Source organism: Aplysia californica, unplaced genomic scaffold (assembly GCF_000002075.1).
Source record: "Aplysia californica isolate F4 #8 unplaced genomic scaffold, AplCal3.0 scaffold00518, whole genome shotgun sequence".
Lineage (NCBI taxonomy): Eukaryota > Metazoa > Mollusca > Gastropoda > Aplysiida > Aplysiidae > Aplysia > Aplysia californica.
Window position 1 is genome coordinate 278,327 of NW_004797788.1, and position 14,536 is coordinate 292,862.

Consider the following 14,536-nt stretch of genomic DNA (forward strand, 5'->3'; position numbering starts at 1 on the left):
TTTTGCACCTTAACACTTCCAGCCCCAGCCAGTTTCATGTACTCCCTATCCTTAGTCCCAGCCAATACAGCAGTATTTCAGAAAAAGAGGCATGCATTTTAAAACGTTATGGAGTATCTTTGTAATGAGGTTTAGAACTTCCCACTTGGCTCGGTCCTATCGGAGACGGACGTTAAACTAGGAGGTCCCGCCCCTTAAATAACCTAGTAGTGTTGATAGGGGCGTTAAACCCATACCATTTTTTTTAAAGGTTTAGATAATAACATATAACAATGTTTAAAAGTGAATGAAAAAATATTATGAAAATTAAAGTTTAATTAGTTTAGCTAATTTCGAAAAATGTTCAAAGTTAGTACCCCCCCTCCTCCGAAACTGAGAATATACGCTCTTGGGACGGTGGGAGGTACAAGCACTGCTGAAAGTATACGTTCATGGGGATGGCAGGGTTAACTCCCAGCAGTTTTGCCTATTTTGGCTTTTTCATTTTTGTTTCAGGGGTCCTCCATACCCTCAAGCCTCATACAATAATCTATCTATTCCAGATAGACATATATATATCATATATCAATGGAAAGGGAATTGGATGGTCTGTCAGACCTAGCCAATAGATTTCATTTTTGTCAAGCTGTCTTGACATGTGACCTTTTTTTTTGTTTGTTACTAAAAATGAAAACAAACAAATAAACAGAAATCACACTTTTCCAACAGTAACAAAGAAAGGGAAAAAAGGTGCATTCAGTTCTGCATATTATGTGTCAAAGATACACCATTCTGTTGGAAAATAAAGAAATGAGAGCCATTCTAGTACATCCTACAGTTCCTAGTTATTGCCCTTGAATTTGGAATCTTCTTATCATGACTTTTTGCTCTCGAGCCTCCTGCATTAATCTATCAGTTCCAGATAGACATATCTGTACCAATAGAAAGGGAATTTGATGGTCTTTCAGACTTATCCAATAGATTTCATATTTGTCAAGCTTTCTTGAGGTGTGACATATTTTTCATTTTACTAAAAATAGATGGAGAAACAGAAATCGGACTGCCCCAACAATCACAAAGAAGAAAAAAAAAAACTACAATTCAGACTTTACATTAATTTGATGAGAAAGTACATTCAATTCTGCATGTAATGTGTAGAAGACATTTCATTCTGTTGAAAAATAAAGAAACGAGGGCCGTTCTTGTGCATTCTGCACATTCTTGGTTATTGCCCTTGAAACTGGAAATTTCAGAGCGAGAATTTTATAATAAAACCATCAATTTTAATACCTATTTTATATTTTTTGTCTGTTTGGTCATTTTTATTTGATAAAAATACCTTACAAAATCTTTCTTTATAAAAGTAAATGTATTTTATGAGCGAAATACCACATCACCAGCCATTGTATATTATATATCTTACACAATATAGTACTACATGAACTGCTGGGAGTTGATGTTGTCATCATGTTTTTGATGAATAGGAAGGGAAATCTTCAAAACAATCCCAAAAGAGGGGGTGCAAAAATTGGAATTAACTATGATTCTCTTAGAAAACTCTGTTTGGTTTAACTAATGTGTTGGAAAATGTAACTGTATGTACCCTATTTATGAATGTCAAATTTTACTTTAGAGACCAAAATCTACTCTAGTTTTTTTCCCTTTCTCTTTTGCAGGAACTGTATGTTTATTTCAAAAGAAATATTCTTAAAGTTAGAACTCCCTCTCTGGATGAGGACAGGGAGAGGGGAGACTTTCTGTCGAAGGCTACAATGAAAGAACTGAAGAGGACAATGCTGACAAGTCCGGCTCTCTGTGACAGCATCATCAGAGCTTTAATGCCGGAGAATGCCAAGGCTGAGAGTAGAGACTGTGAAATGTTGCAAGGTATTTTTCTTGCCCTCACTTTTTCACTGCCTCATGATTTAACTTGGGACTCAGGTGCCTATTTTCCAGAGAGCTCCAAAAATCTTAAATGATCTGGATTTTGTCCAACTTATTGATACAAAAGATTCATAGATGTTGAGTCTCCATTTCCACATGGTTTGGAAAAGTTTTGAAATTTTTTCCCCCATAACCAGATGGTACCCCTGTGGGGGGTGGGGGGAGTGGGTGTGCACAGAGCCTGTAAATTTTTACATGATAATTGGGTATCATGGTATGTTTGCCCATTTAACTAGTCCAAATTGCCTATTTTTTGGGCCGTAAACTGTCCAGTTTTGTTTGCTAAGCAGTCCATGGGTAGCTTCAAATCTGAGACAATCTCAGGCGTAGCCATAAAGGTGATAACCCTTTTGAGCTTATAGGGCCCATGCATCTTAGCTCCTAAGGGAACACTCCTAGTTTATATCACCTCGCACTTAAACATGGGTTCAATATATTAAAGGTTAAAAGTGGCCTGGGATAATAACGTTAACGAATGGATGGTAATTGAGAGTGTACTGTCGAACCTTCCTTAACGGAAACCTGGAAACTTGTCTTAACGGAATCTCCCCGCCCCCCCTTGATATATTCCTCTTTAATTACCTGTATAAACCGGAAACCTGTCCAACGCGGAAACGGAAAGAAAAATCCGCTCCCTTCCGAGGGTTTCACCTGTCTAAGACGGAAAATGCTTTGCCCGATCAGCCCTGATTTGAAACAAAACTCGCAAGTTTGGTTCCGCCGGCTCTAAACTTAACACTATGGTCATACTGCTGGGCGAGGAAGGGGAGTAGGGGTGCAATTTGGGGGAAGATGTTACCCAAGGAGCTTAAAACTACTGTAAACTCCTTGATGTTACCCCATCATGTGAGCCCTGAGTGATGCAAATGGTCAGAGTAGTGTGGGTGTGAAATCTCACGACTGCCCGTGAGAGTGCTCGAGTAGCCAGCCACCACGGGAACTTTCCTGGGTAGCCAGAAGCCAGAGGTGTGAAATCGCCCTGATCGTACGGCCAGCCGAGAAAAGAGTTCCTCGAATCGTTGTTACAATGAAGGCAGTGAGGTGTGGCATTGGTGGGTGGGGCTAAGGGTGGAAGCAAAGGAGATGTTCAAACGTTTCTGTTTTTAATTGGTCAAACAGTGGTCCCATGAAATGCAAGCACAGGAGGTAATTGGATAAGTAAGACTGAGGCATGTCATTATCAGACAGGATAGCAATTGAGAGGTGAGAAGTTTTGACCACTGCTTGACGATCGGACAAGCGATCCTTGATCCCACGAGCTGGGCCTTTGAACACCCCCCCCCCCTAAATTCCCCTGTCTAAGACGGAATTTTTTTCTTGCTCCCTTGCGATTCTGTCTTACTCAGGTTCGACTGCATTTCAGTTGAGGCGAATCCTGCACTGAGAAGTGCTCATTTTAATGTCTTTAAATGGGGGCTTTGAAATGACTTTCTGCTGCTATAAGGGTGTAGTGTTTGTTTTTTTCAATACTGCAATGTTGGTTTAAATGTAGCTCTACAAGCAAACACATTATTATTATGGGATACTGTCATACAAAAGACTATAAACACCATGGTTTTTTACTAGTTTTTTTATCTAGTGTTTGACTTCAAAAATGCTAAACTTCTGTTTTTTCTGCACAAGCCATTCCACTACTGTCAAGTTAATACTCCATCTTATATGATGCAACTGGACTATGTCATCAAAGCCTGTTTCATTAGATGCATTTGACATGGATGTTAAGCTCATGCTCTCAGCTTCTCATTTCAAAGATGAAAACATTTCAGAATCAGATTGTGGAGATCGAACAGATAGAAGATGGATAGGGAAGGAATTAGATAAGTCCTGCTTTTTCTGAGTTAAAACAAAAATAAATTTAACTCCAAATTTGTTTGTGCTCTTTCTGTTTTGGGAAATATTATGTTCTTTTTATTATTTTCTTTTTGTCAAAATCTCTTTTACTAGAGAATTGTGTCAACTGATAATTTTTCATGTTTTCTTTCATTTTCTTAAGTCATGTTTTATGATTGGTACATATTTATAATGTATTTCAGAGTAAAAGTTCTTTAGTAATGTTATTTTAAATTTCTTTAAGGGATCTACATTGACTGCTTGAATTCTCTATTGGACAATGTGGAAGCGGGCATTTCTCTGGGCCTGTTGGAGTCCGAGTTGGAGCAGTTGACCAGTCACATGCTGCTCATTCTAGCCTCCCACGACCCGCTGCCTTACTGGAACTACCTCCAGCTGCGCCAACTCTTCACGCGATTGTTGCGTTTGTGTTTAAACCAAGAGGGACTCTCATTACTCACTATAGAGGAGGTGGTGTCTGTGCTGTACAGGAGGAAAACCACGTACTTGTTGGATGAAGTGTGCAAGATATACCATGAGGTGAGTTCAGAACTGCTTACATTAGCTGTGTCTGAAAAGCTTTTACTGATTCATGTAGAGAGGTAAGATACTTTTGCATAATTTTTTTTCCTGGATGTCTTATTGCGGCAGTATATTTATATTTTAAAAAAGAAAGATATTTGGTAAAAATCTATAAAATTTGAAGTCTCACCCACACTCTGCAACATTATGTTTTGACTGCTTCATACTGAGTGCTTTCAACAAGGAGTATTATGTCATTCCCTTGGCTGATTGTGTTTTGTCCTCTTGACAGGTTTGTGTGCTCTCAACAGTGAAAAACGAGGAATCTTATTCAGATTTCCTAACTGATGATCACAGAGTAAATCTTCACCTGCTGAAAAAAATTGACCGAAACGAGTGTTGGAGAGATTTTTTCATCACTTGCCAGAAGAGGCAGTCACATTTCCTTGGAGAAATTCTGGTTTGTATATCTATTTTTCCAATCAATATTTTTTATATCATGATCATGGAAATAATTTAATCTGGTTTGGTTATGTTGCTTAAGAGGGCAAACTATTTGTGTCATATGCTTTGAGTTTTTACGTGGGAGCAATATGAGCAAGATTTGTTTTCTTTCTTTCTTATTTTTCTGTGTTCTCCTCCTTATGCATCTGGACCATAAGCTCTTAGGTGCTTAGTGTTTGCTTTTCATTTTTACATGTCAGACTTGTTCTTTTGCAGTTGGGTGTGGTGCATCTTTCCTTTGAGGCACCCATTGATTCTTTTTGGTAATAATCTGAATTGTTTGCATTGACCTGTTGTTTGTTTTTTGTTTTCTTTGACTTTATGCTGCCAAAATTTCATTAGACTTACACAATGTACACCCTGGATCTTAAAGTTTTTTTTATTGTCCAAGGTAACCACTTTCTTAAAATCCCCGCAGTTCATGCAGTGCTATATTGTATAAATATATACGATGGCTGGTGATGTAGTATTTTGCCCATAAAATACATTTACTTTTATAAAGAAAGATTTTGTAAGGTATTTTTATCAAATAAATTACTAACTAACTAGACTAAAAGATATAAAGTAGGTATTAAATTTGATTGTTTTATTATAAAATTCTTGCTCTGAAATTTCCAGTTTCAAGGGCAATAACCGAGAATTTGTAGAATGCACAAGAACGGCTCTTATTTCTTTATTTTTCAACAGAATGAAATGTCTTCTACACATTACATGCAGAATTGAATGTACTTTCTCATCAAATTAATTTAAAGTCTAAATTGTGAAATATATTTTCTTCTTCTTTGTGATTGTTGAAGCAGTCCGATTTCTGTTTCTGCATCTATTTTTAGTAACACGAAAAATGTCACACCTCAAGAAAGCTTGACAAATATGAAATCTATTGGCTAGGTCTGAAAGACCATTTAATTCCCTTTCTATTGGTACAGATATGTCTATCTGGAACTGATAGATTATTGCAGGAGGCTTGCAAAAAGTCATGATATGAAATTTCCAAATTCAAGGGCAATAGCTAGGAAATGTAGGATGTACTAGAATGGCCTTCATTTCTTTATTTTCCAATAGAATGGTGTATCTTTTTTTTTTTTCTTCCTTCCCAGAACTGAATGCACTATTCCATGAAATAATTGTAAACTCTAAACTCTCAAACACATTTTTTCCCCCCTTCTTTGTGACTGTTTGAAAAGTGTGGTTTTTGCTTTTGTTCCTATTTTTAGTAATAAAAGAAAGGTCCCACTTCAAGACAGCTTGACAAAAATGAAATCCTTTTGGCTAGATCTGAAAGACCATCCAATTCCCTTTCCATTGATTTTGATATATGATATGTCTATCTGGAGTAGATCGATTATTGCATGAGGCTTGAGGGTATAGAGGACCCCTGAAACATAAATGAAAAAGCCAATATAGGCAAAACTAATGGGATTTAATGCGGTGTACCCTGGGATCAGGAGTTGTGTGGAAAAACCCCCCCGGTAATAATCCAGTTTGTCCTTTGACTGGGCTTGTTTCAGGAAGTAATTAAAACCCTCATTGTATAACACAGGGTGAAACAGTAAGACCTGTTGTAATAGCCACATACCCATGGCAATCCCCTGTACAACTGACCATTTCCCGCTTTCTCCCTTGCTTTTTAAAAAGGAAATATTGTAATGGCAATGGCCAAGACCCTTCAAAAATGAGTGGCCTTCTTGGACAATTTCAACACTATGATCGTTCATATATATAATTCATTGTATTGTCCTCAGGACCTGAGCTTGTCACTCATTAGAGCTGGGAAGTTTATGGCTCTACAAGATCTGCTAAGTTTTCCAGAGCTGCTACCCCTTCGGGCACCGGTGTTACTGATTGGCTGGTCTCAGTGTGGCACCTTCAGCCAAGTTCGAACCCTCCTCGACACACTTTGGGATGACTCAGTAAGTTCTTGAAGCACTGTTTAAAAGATTTTATTGTGGTTCAAAGAATTTTATTGTTACCTGATTTTTTTATAAAGATTCATATTGGATTGAAGATAGAAATGTTTTACTTTCACGCTGCGTTTAATTCTTTATGTGGCGGTACAGTGTTTGTGGCTTTGTTATTATTTTGTCATTTACCGTGAAATAAAGATACTATCAGACCTGTTGTAAACGGCCGCTGTCCAAGACAATCACCTACACAAGCGGCCAGTTGCCCCCCCCCCCCAATGCATTTTTCTCTTTATCATGATAATACTGTTCAAGCGGACCACCAAATAAAGATGCTGATGATCACTTTTCACCTCAACGATGGATATTTTTTAAGACATGTTCAACTGGATCTAGAATATTCATTGTTTTTGGACACATTTTCGTTTTTTCTCTAATTTTATTGCAAAAACAGTGTCAGGAAAGGGAAACAAAAAATCAAACGTTTAATAATGAACTTTGGAAATTTTCTACTCCCATCAGGCAGAAAACTTGAATGTGGTACTCAAGAGCACGTGCAGGAAACTGGTCTATCACCTGGATCTGATACAGTGGTGTCTGGAGAGGGTCAAGTATGTCACTCTGTTGCGCTTGTTGTCTTCTTCCATGATTTCTTTCTGTAAATATGAGTTGTTTCAAAAGCTGCTTCTCTAGATCTTTAAAAAAAAAAAAAAATTCACTGTTTGCACTAAATATTTAACTTGGTTTGGTTTGATTATTTTCAGTTTGGTGTAAATAGAATAAAGTCTGATTTCTTCTTAATTTTAAAATATTTTTGTTTTGTTTTTGGTTATTTGCTTCTTTTTTCTTTTTTTGCTTAGCTATTTACTTTTTGTGTGTGTGTGTTTGCTCAGCCTTTTTTTTAAATATTTGCTTATTATTAGCTGGAATGTTTTGTTCTTGCATTTTGATAACTTAAAAGTTTTTCTATGTGTACCATTTGTTGGCTGTTAGTTTTTCAGTATCTATCTTCCTCTGTACTTGTCCTCTTGTGTTTACTCTTGAAGTGTGTTCTTTTCCCCTCAGATCAGGCACAGAAGGTCCAGAGACAAGCGGCAGCTTTGCTATTGACATGCTGCGAGACCTAGAAACCCACTCAGTTCTTCACATCCTGCAGAGATTTACAAACCTGGCTTCTCTAGACCACGCAGAGATTTTACAACTGTTGATGAATTTGCCTGACAGTAAGAGATTTTATTGCCATCGTGACTTTTTTTTGTTGTTGTTGTGTATTTCAGTCTGTGGGGTTTGATTTGAAAAGCTCTGTTTTTATAGACGTGTCTTGAAATTTTATGATATATGGCATCTTCTTCATCATCTTTCCTCTAATGTTTTACTTTCTTGCACATTTTTGTAAGATTTTTAGTCATGGAATATTCAACTTAGTCTCTTGTGCCTAGTTTAAAGCATTTTGTGCTTCAATCCTGTCAAGTTTTTAGTTTTAATGCACAATTCGATATTAAAGAAATGTCTATTCTTAAAGAAAAATATTTTCTCACCAGAAATGAGCTTGTATATCGTGGATGTTAGTGAACCTGGTGTTTCCAAAAGAGGCAATTTTAATTGAAAAAGGTCTGTAAATACTGTAATATTCCTTGTAACATTTATTAATTGGTGGGAGATCCTAGGATTATTCAGGGGAACTTCTGTTTATTTGCTAATTCTTATTCTTTTATTAAACATTTTTAAATCACTTTTTTGAACTTTGGTAATTACTGGCTGAAATTATATAATTTTTTTTTTTCTCAGAGAAAGAGGAAAAAAAACAAAAGACTGTCACTTTCAAAGACCAATCAAAGCAGAAAGACCAGCCTGAAGCCATCAATGTGGAACAACAACGTGACATTGCTATATTCAGGAGTTATTGTGCCCTGAAGAATGTTATGGATGCTCTGTTATTCTCTGCAGACAATAGTGATCATGAACTCATGAACCCTGTGAAGGTGAATAAATAATCAATGGATAAAGATTTTATAATTCTTTGCCTATAGCACAATGATATTATATTGTTTCAATACTAATATCATGAGGGTACATATCAACAAAAAAGTATGCTAATTTATCACAATTGAGGTTCATCTTGCTGAAAGGGTGTTCTCTTTTCACAAAGTACATGGTATCAAGACCCAAAAAAAATATTTATCAATAATATTTTATGTATGTCAAATAAATGTATACCTGTTGTTTTGTTTTTTTGTCTGTATAATTTTTTCCCCGTCATTGTAATAATTTTTAACTTAAAAAGAATCTATATATTTTGATGGAAGTTTCTTTAATGGCATGTTTTGCTGTTGTTTTTTTTTTTTAGAATTTTATTTTGTTGGTTTATGTGATGGTAAAAGTTCATACTGCTTTTATTTCTATCCACAAACTGATACTGCATGTCTCGTCTTCTAATCTTGGTTTTTTTTTTTACCTATTTCTTTGAAGGTAAAGAGAACAGTCAAGGTGAAATCTCTCCAGAGGAATTTCATGATGGAGCAGTCTCTTAGCTCTAGTGAAGGGGATGATTCTTCAAGCCCTGGGCTGAACATGGAGTCAAAATCTGAGGGTGATACTGCTGAGAAATGTCATGGAGATTCAGATCAGTTTCTACAGTCTTATGAAAATATGGTGACCAAGAAACTTAAAGAAGCTAAGGAACATTTATCTCACATCCAGCCCTTAACCTTCAGGCTTGAAATACTAGAAAATATCTTTTCTCTCCTCTTTGTGACTCATGAAGACCTTTTAGAGCATGTGTCAGGAACATCAGAGCCAGACAGTGGTGATGAGAATGATGATAGCAAACGCAGCAGCTCGGTTGACATTGCTCATGACAGCCTGAACATGTCGCTTGTTTCAGAGGATGAAACTGTTGGTGATGACTCGTTGTTTGAAAAGGCAAAGTCACTTTCACCGGCACCATCATCTCCCTTGGTCCCTTCCCCTCAACCAGCATCGAGTGGTGTGGATTACGATGAACCGTTTGTTGATCCTCTAGAAAAGACGAAGTCTCTATCACCAGTTGCTGAAACAAACCAGTCGTCGTATTTTACTTTGGACTCGAAGCTGCAAAAGAAAGTGGTGGAGGAGACTTCTAAACAAAAGCTACGCGATGAGATCAAGACTCTTACAAAGAAAGTGAAAAGAAAGCGGAAGAGAGAATCGTCGTCAGAGCAGTCTTCTTATCCTCAAGGATTTCTGGGAAACGAATATTTGGTCAGAGATATTCTGCATTTACTAAAAGATGCAGCAGCTGATTTAAATGCAGCCAAATTTTCTCTCTCTGGCAAAGTTGTTGACATGATAAGACGGGACTCTACAAAGTATAGCCCTGTAAAACTGGACCCGGAGCTGGAAAAAGTCCTACAAAGCAGTTCAATCACAACTATCCAGCCTGAGACTCTGCAGAAAAGAATCACCAAACTGATGCAAGCTGTGCATGAGGCATGGTGGCGCTTTCAGTTGGTGTCCCATGAAGCTTTTCCAAAGCAGCCTGGTCGCATACTGGTGGAAAAAATCACCGTCACAGATGATGATATCAACTTTTTGCCTCTGTGTGATCGGAAAGTCTTCAGTTCTGATATAGGTATGCCTCATGTTTATAATTTTTTTGCTGTTCTTTATTGATATATAAAAATGGGGTCAATTTTGTAGCTCCTTTCTAATTGAATATTTTACATGGGGAAGGCGTAGTTGAATGGACATGCTGATTGCTTCATATACCTTTTGTAGGTCCTTCCGCTTTTATCCATTTGCTCTTTCTGTCCACTCTGTTAATGGTTTTTGTCCCGAACACTATGTGATCATGCTGTTAACTAAACAAAAAAAAGGAACTGGGCAAACTGCATGGCCTTAATGAGTCTTGTGCAGGGGGGGGGGGGTATCTGGAAATTTCCATCTGTTATCAGCATTGTAAGCTTCCGATGTTTCGTCTTTGAAACCAGTGAATTACTCTGTCTTATTTAGCATAGGCTCAGGCCAATACCCTTTAACAAAGCCAATGAAGATAATTCCCATTTTGGGGGAAGAAGTGATACAGCGAATAAAATGGCTTTTGGTACAGTTGAATGTGCTCTAAAGGCCACCTGTACAAGACTATCATCTGTACAAATGACCATTCCTCCCCCTCCCCCCCTTCATTTATATAATATAATGACGTTGTCCAGGATATCCACCTGTCTAAGAAAGACAATGACTCCTTGACATAGGGTGACCATTTTGGACAGTGTCGACCATATTTTATTTCTCATCTGGCATTGAAACAAATTTTGATTTTTTTCTCTCTTGTGCTATTTGTTTGTGTTTAGAAGAGCGGTCTGGGATTGAATCTGAATGTGTGAACTCTCCAAACCGTAGACTGTCTAGTGTTGGCACCTTGACACCTCCGTCCAACATAGTTACTAAAATGACAGCCCCTCCAGAGCGCCTCCTCATCTTGACTCTAATCAAGAACAACCACCAACAAGCAGCAGAGGTCATCAAGGTAGGAGAAAAGGTCACCTGTAAAGAAAACAGGATAATGCTTGAGTGAACATTTGTTTTCGATAAGGGGCCAAAACGACAAAATGGTTTTCATTTTACATTTTAAGTGCATACAGATTGATATTTCTGTGTTCAATCCAGAAAACAGTTGAAATACAAGCATGGTGTCACTTATCATTCAAAGTAAGAAAAGTTTTGTACTTCTTGTTGTTTTGGGTCAAGTATATTGTTTAAGTTTGCGGTATGTTTTAGACTCTGTTCAGGGAACATTTGCCTTTTTCTCAGAAGTCATTTGTATGTTAACCTTTTTTTAAAAATTAGATGCTGATCTTGGCTACAGCTCAGGTGGTTATCTTAAATTGAAAATGTAGATGAAAATTGTTAAAATAATGTTTTAAATATATTTTTGTGTGTGTTTTTGAATGAAACTTGTAATCACTTTTCCTTGGCTTTCCAATTTTTACTTTTGTTGTGGTCAAAATGTTATAAAATCACGGAATGTGGAGATTTCCTCCTTTGCGAGAGAAAAATATACGCATATCTTTTATATTTGGTATAGCTTTTCAGGTTAACAGAGAAAACAGCTGAGACATGTGAGGTGGCTTTTGCTGATATTTACAAAAACCGCTCTGCTGAGATCTGGGACCTGGAGACTGAAAGAAGGGAAGCCACTCCAGTCCCTCAAAGAGTGGGCAAACGCAGTGTCAAAGCCCTGTCTCGAGCTGCGGCCATCGGTGTTGCCTCTGCCTCTCTTTCACACATAACAGAGGATTTGTTAGCAGCTTCCTGTCTCCCACCGATTCCCCGACCAAAAACTGCTTATGCTCGTGAAAACTTTGGGTACTTGTTCAACCTTGACACACCTTCAGCAGTGCTTATTGATTTGCTGTGTACTTCTTGCCGGACCTGGGATACATGTAGCAACATGATGGACATTATCAAGACGCGCAGCTCCAAACTTCTGGAACACGACCCTCGCCGCACTTCAGCTATGACCTCGTTGTCATCCAGCAGCCAATCAGACACCTGGTCAACCCATCAGAATGAGTTGAGCTCCCCGTCGTCATCTGTGTCTTCGCCTCCATCCATCTCCCATGGTCACGGAAAACCCAAACATCTCAAACCTTCGCTGCGCAGCATTGTCGGATGTACTGAGTTTGTCTGGCAGCTTCACGACCTTGTTCATCTAGAGGATACAAGCTCCTCCTCCTTCCATGTCGGGGCTCGGCCTCTCCAATTGCCCAGACTGAGTCTCCAACAGCGTTTGAACTCTGGACACATGTCACTGCAGGCAGACGGCATCCGCAGTATAGAGATGGCCACTGTTGAGCTGCGGAGGGCCATGGACCGTCTTCTGACTGTCCTGTCAGGAACTGGACCTGGAAGGCAGTTAGATATCTCCATCGAGGATCCCCAACCGTCTCCTGCTCCGTCTCCGTCCACCAGGGGAAGCTCCCCTGGCAGCTGTAAGTATCTTGTGCCCAACCACATTACTTGTGATTTCTGGTTGGTGGGTATTTTCTGACATAAAAACATACTCATATCTTTACCTTAGTATTCAAATTATCAAATGGCTTGCTCTTTGTCTATTTTCACACAATTTGATTTATCACTTCACTCTTACCGTTATTTTTACTTTTAAAAGTTCCTGGAAGTTTTCAAACCTGATAAAGACAAATTCATGTCTACTCAATCAAATAACCTGTCAGATCTTTAAAGTCCATGCTTTCAAAACCAGTCGTTGTTAAACTAAACCTGTGCTCTTTGACATAATATGATTAAACTTAGTATTTTGGATTATGATTTTGTGGTTATTTCATCTCAAGATTGTCTGAATGCAGAAAAGTATTGAAGCATATATTCTCTCCTTTATTCACCCCCACATTTCATTGTTTTTTAAGGTTGATGGGCAATTGCATAACAAACAAAATATTTCCGCAGGGGTCTTTGCCAATCATGCTAGTAACATGTATGTGTCCTTCTTTGAATTTGTGATCCCTTGTCTTTCTTAGTTTCGGGCAGCACATCAAGCAACGTGACTCCATCACTCAAAAACCAGCCGAAGCAAGAGCAGAACCTGCTTCATGTGGCCTTCAAGTCCCTAATGTGTGCCATGGAAAAATATATTCCTGGAGAAGGTTTTGCGCAACTTATGAATGGGTAAGTGTTTGTGAAAATGCGGGGTCTTTTTTTGTTTACAGCTGAGAGAATGATTGTGTTCTGTACTTTGACTTGACATAGCTTATATAATGTGCTGCAAGGTGTTTAAAGTAGCCAGTGGGATGGGAAATTTAGTGCACTTCATGGTATTTCTTTATTTTATCAGGGAGGCTTGTTGATTGTGAGGTACTGCAGTCATCCTTGACTATTTGATTTCTTGGAAGCATTTTTTTTAGTAAAAATATTCTCTAGTTTTTAACCCAGGGTAACCTAAGAATATGTTGGATCAACCGTGTATTCTGTTTAGACACTGATAAAGTGCCCAGGAATCTTGTCTGCCCTGAAAAACTGACCTGATCAAGTTGGTTGCTTGGGAAAATTATAAATTGACCATTAGCCAACAATGAAAAGACTTTCGTTGAGACTTATAATCAAGATAATTTGAGATCTAGCAGGGGGGGAATATAGAAATAAATGTTATAATTATTCATCCTCTAGCTTTTCTCTGTTCAGGAGATCTGTATTGTACCCTGAGCCTATTTTTTAAATTACATGATGTTTTTGAGCACAATTCTCATAGTAGCCAGAAATTATTTTCTGTCTAGGTCAGACTGCTTTTATTTTTTCACTGCATTTTGTTTGCATGAATTTTGACCTGATGAACCAGCTAATTATGATGCAGTGAAATATGAGTAGTTTTATCAATGCAATACCTGATTAATTCACACTATTTCATCTTAGAATACAATTTTTTTTTTTCATTATGATTACACTTCAGTTTGTTTGGGATACAATTGGGGATTTTTCATATTCTCACCAGAAATAGCTCACAATGTGACAACATTTTTTGTTGTTTTCTCTCTGTTCCAGCAAAGCGTTCAAAGTGATGTCCCCACCTTTGAAAAACTACCTGCTGAGTCTGTATGAACATGTGAGAGAAATGGCCTATCTAGTGTCAGAATGTGAAGGCAAGAATAAGGGTAAGTAAGGAGTAAGTATTGCGGACAAAAAAATAGATCAAGAAGGAGACCAAAGAGGCAGAAGGAAAAAAAAAAAATCTCACTAAACGCTTTTGCCAAATGTATGATAACTGTTTTCAGGCTGTAGACAGAAAATTGTCTGCTATTGGGGATTTCATGCGCTGATGATATTGAAAAGAAAGTGCTGCCGTCTGTGGTGTAATGGTTAAA

The 14,536-nt window shown here is 37.9% G+C and overlaps 1 protein-coding gene across 1 annotated transcript in view; it reads left to right on the forward strand.

Moving 5' to 3' along the window:
* The window catches only part of LOC101849718 (zinc finger FYVE domain-containing protein 26), a 61,446-nt gene that overhangs the window by 5,308 nt on the left and 41,602 nt on the right, over nt 1-14,536 (forward strand). The window contains exons 4-15 of the mRNA XM_035971834.1: nt 1,656-1,866; nt 3,998-4,293; nt 4,568-4,735; nt 6,522-6,689; nt 7,203-7,291; nt 7,746-7,903; nt 8,469-8,662; nt 9,150-10,290; nt 11,012-11,187; nt 11,746-12,652; nt 13,199-13,346; nt 14,217-14,326. Of these exons, the coding sequence (XP_035827727.1) occupies nt 1,656-1,866; nt 3,998-4,293; nt 4,568-4,735; nt 6,522-6,689; nt 7,203-7,291; nt 7,746-7,903; nt 8,469-8,662; nt 9,150-10,290; nt 11,012-11,187; nt 11,746-12,652; nt 13,199-13,346; nt 14,217-14,326 (3,766 nt within the window). The remainder of the gene's footprint in view (nt 1-1,655; nt 1,867-3,997; nt 4,294-4,567; nt 4,736-6,521; nt 6,690-7,202; nt 7,292-7,745; nt 7,904-8,468; nt 8,663-9,149; nt 10,291-11,011; nt 11,188-11,745; nt 12,653-13,198; nt 13,347-14,216; nt 14,327-14,536) is intronic.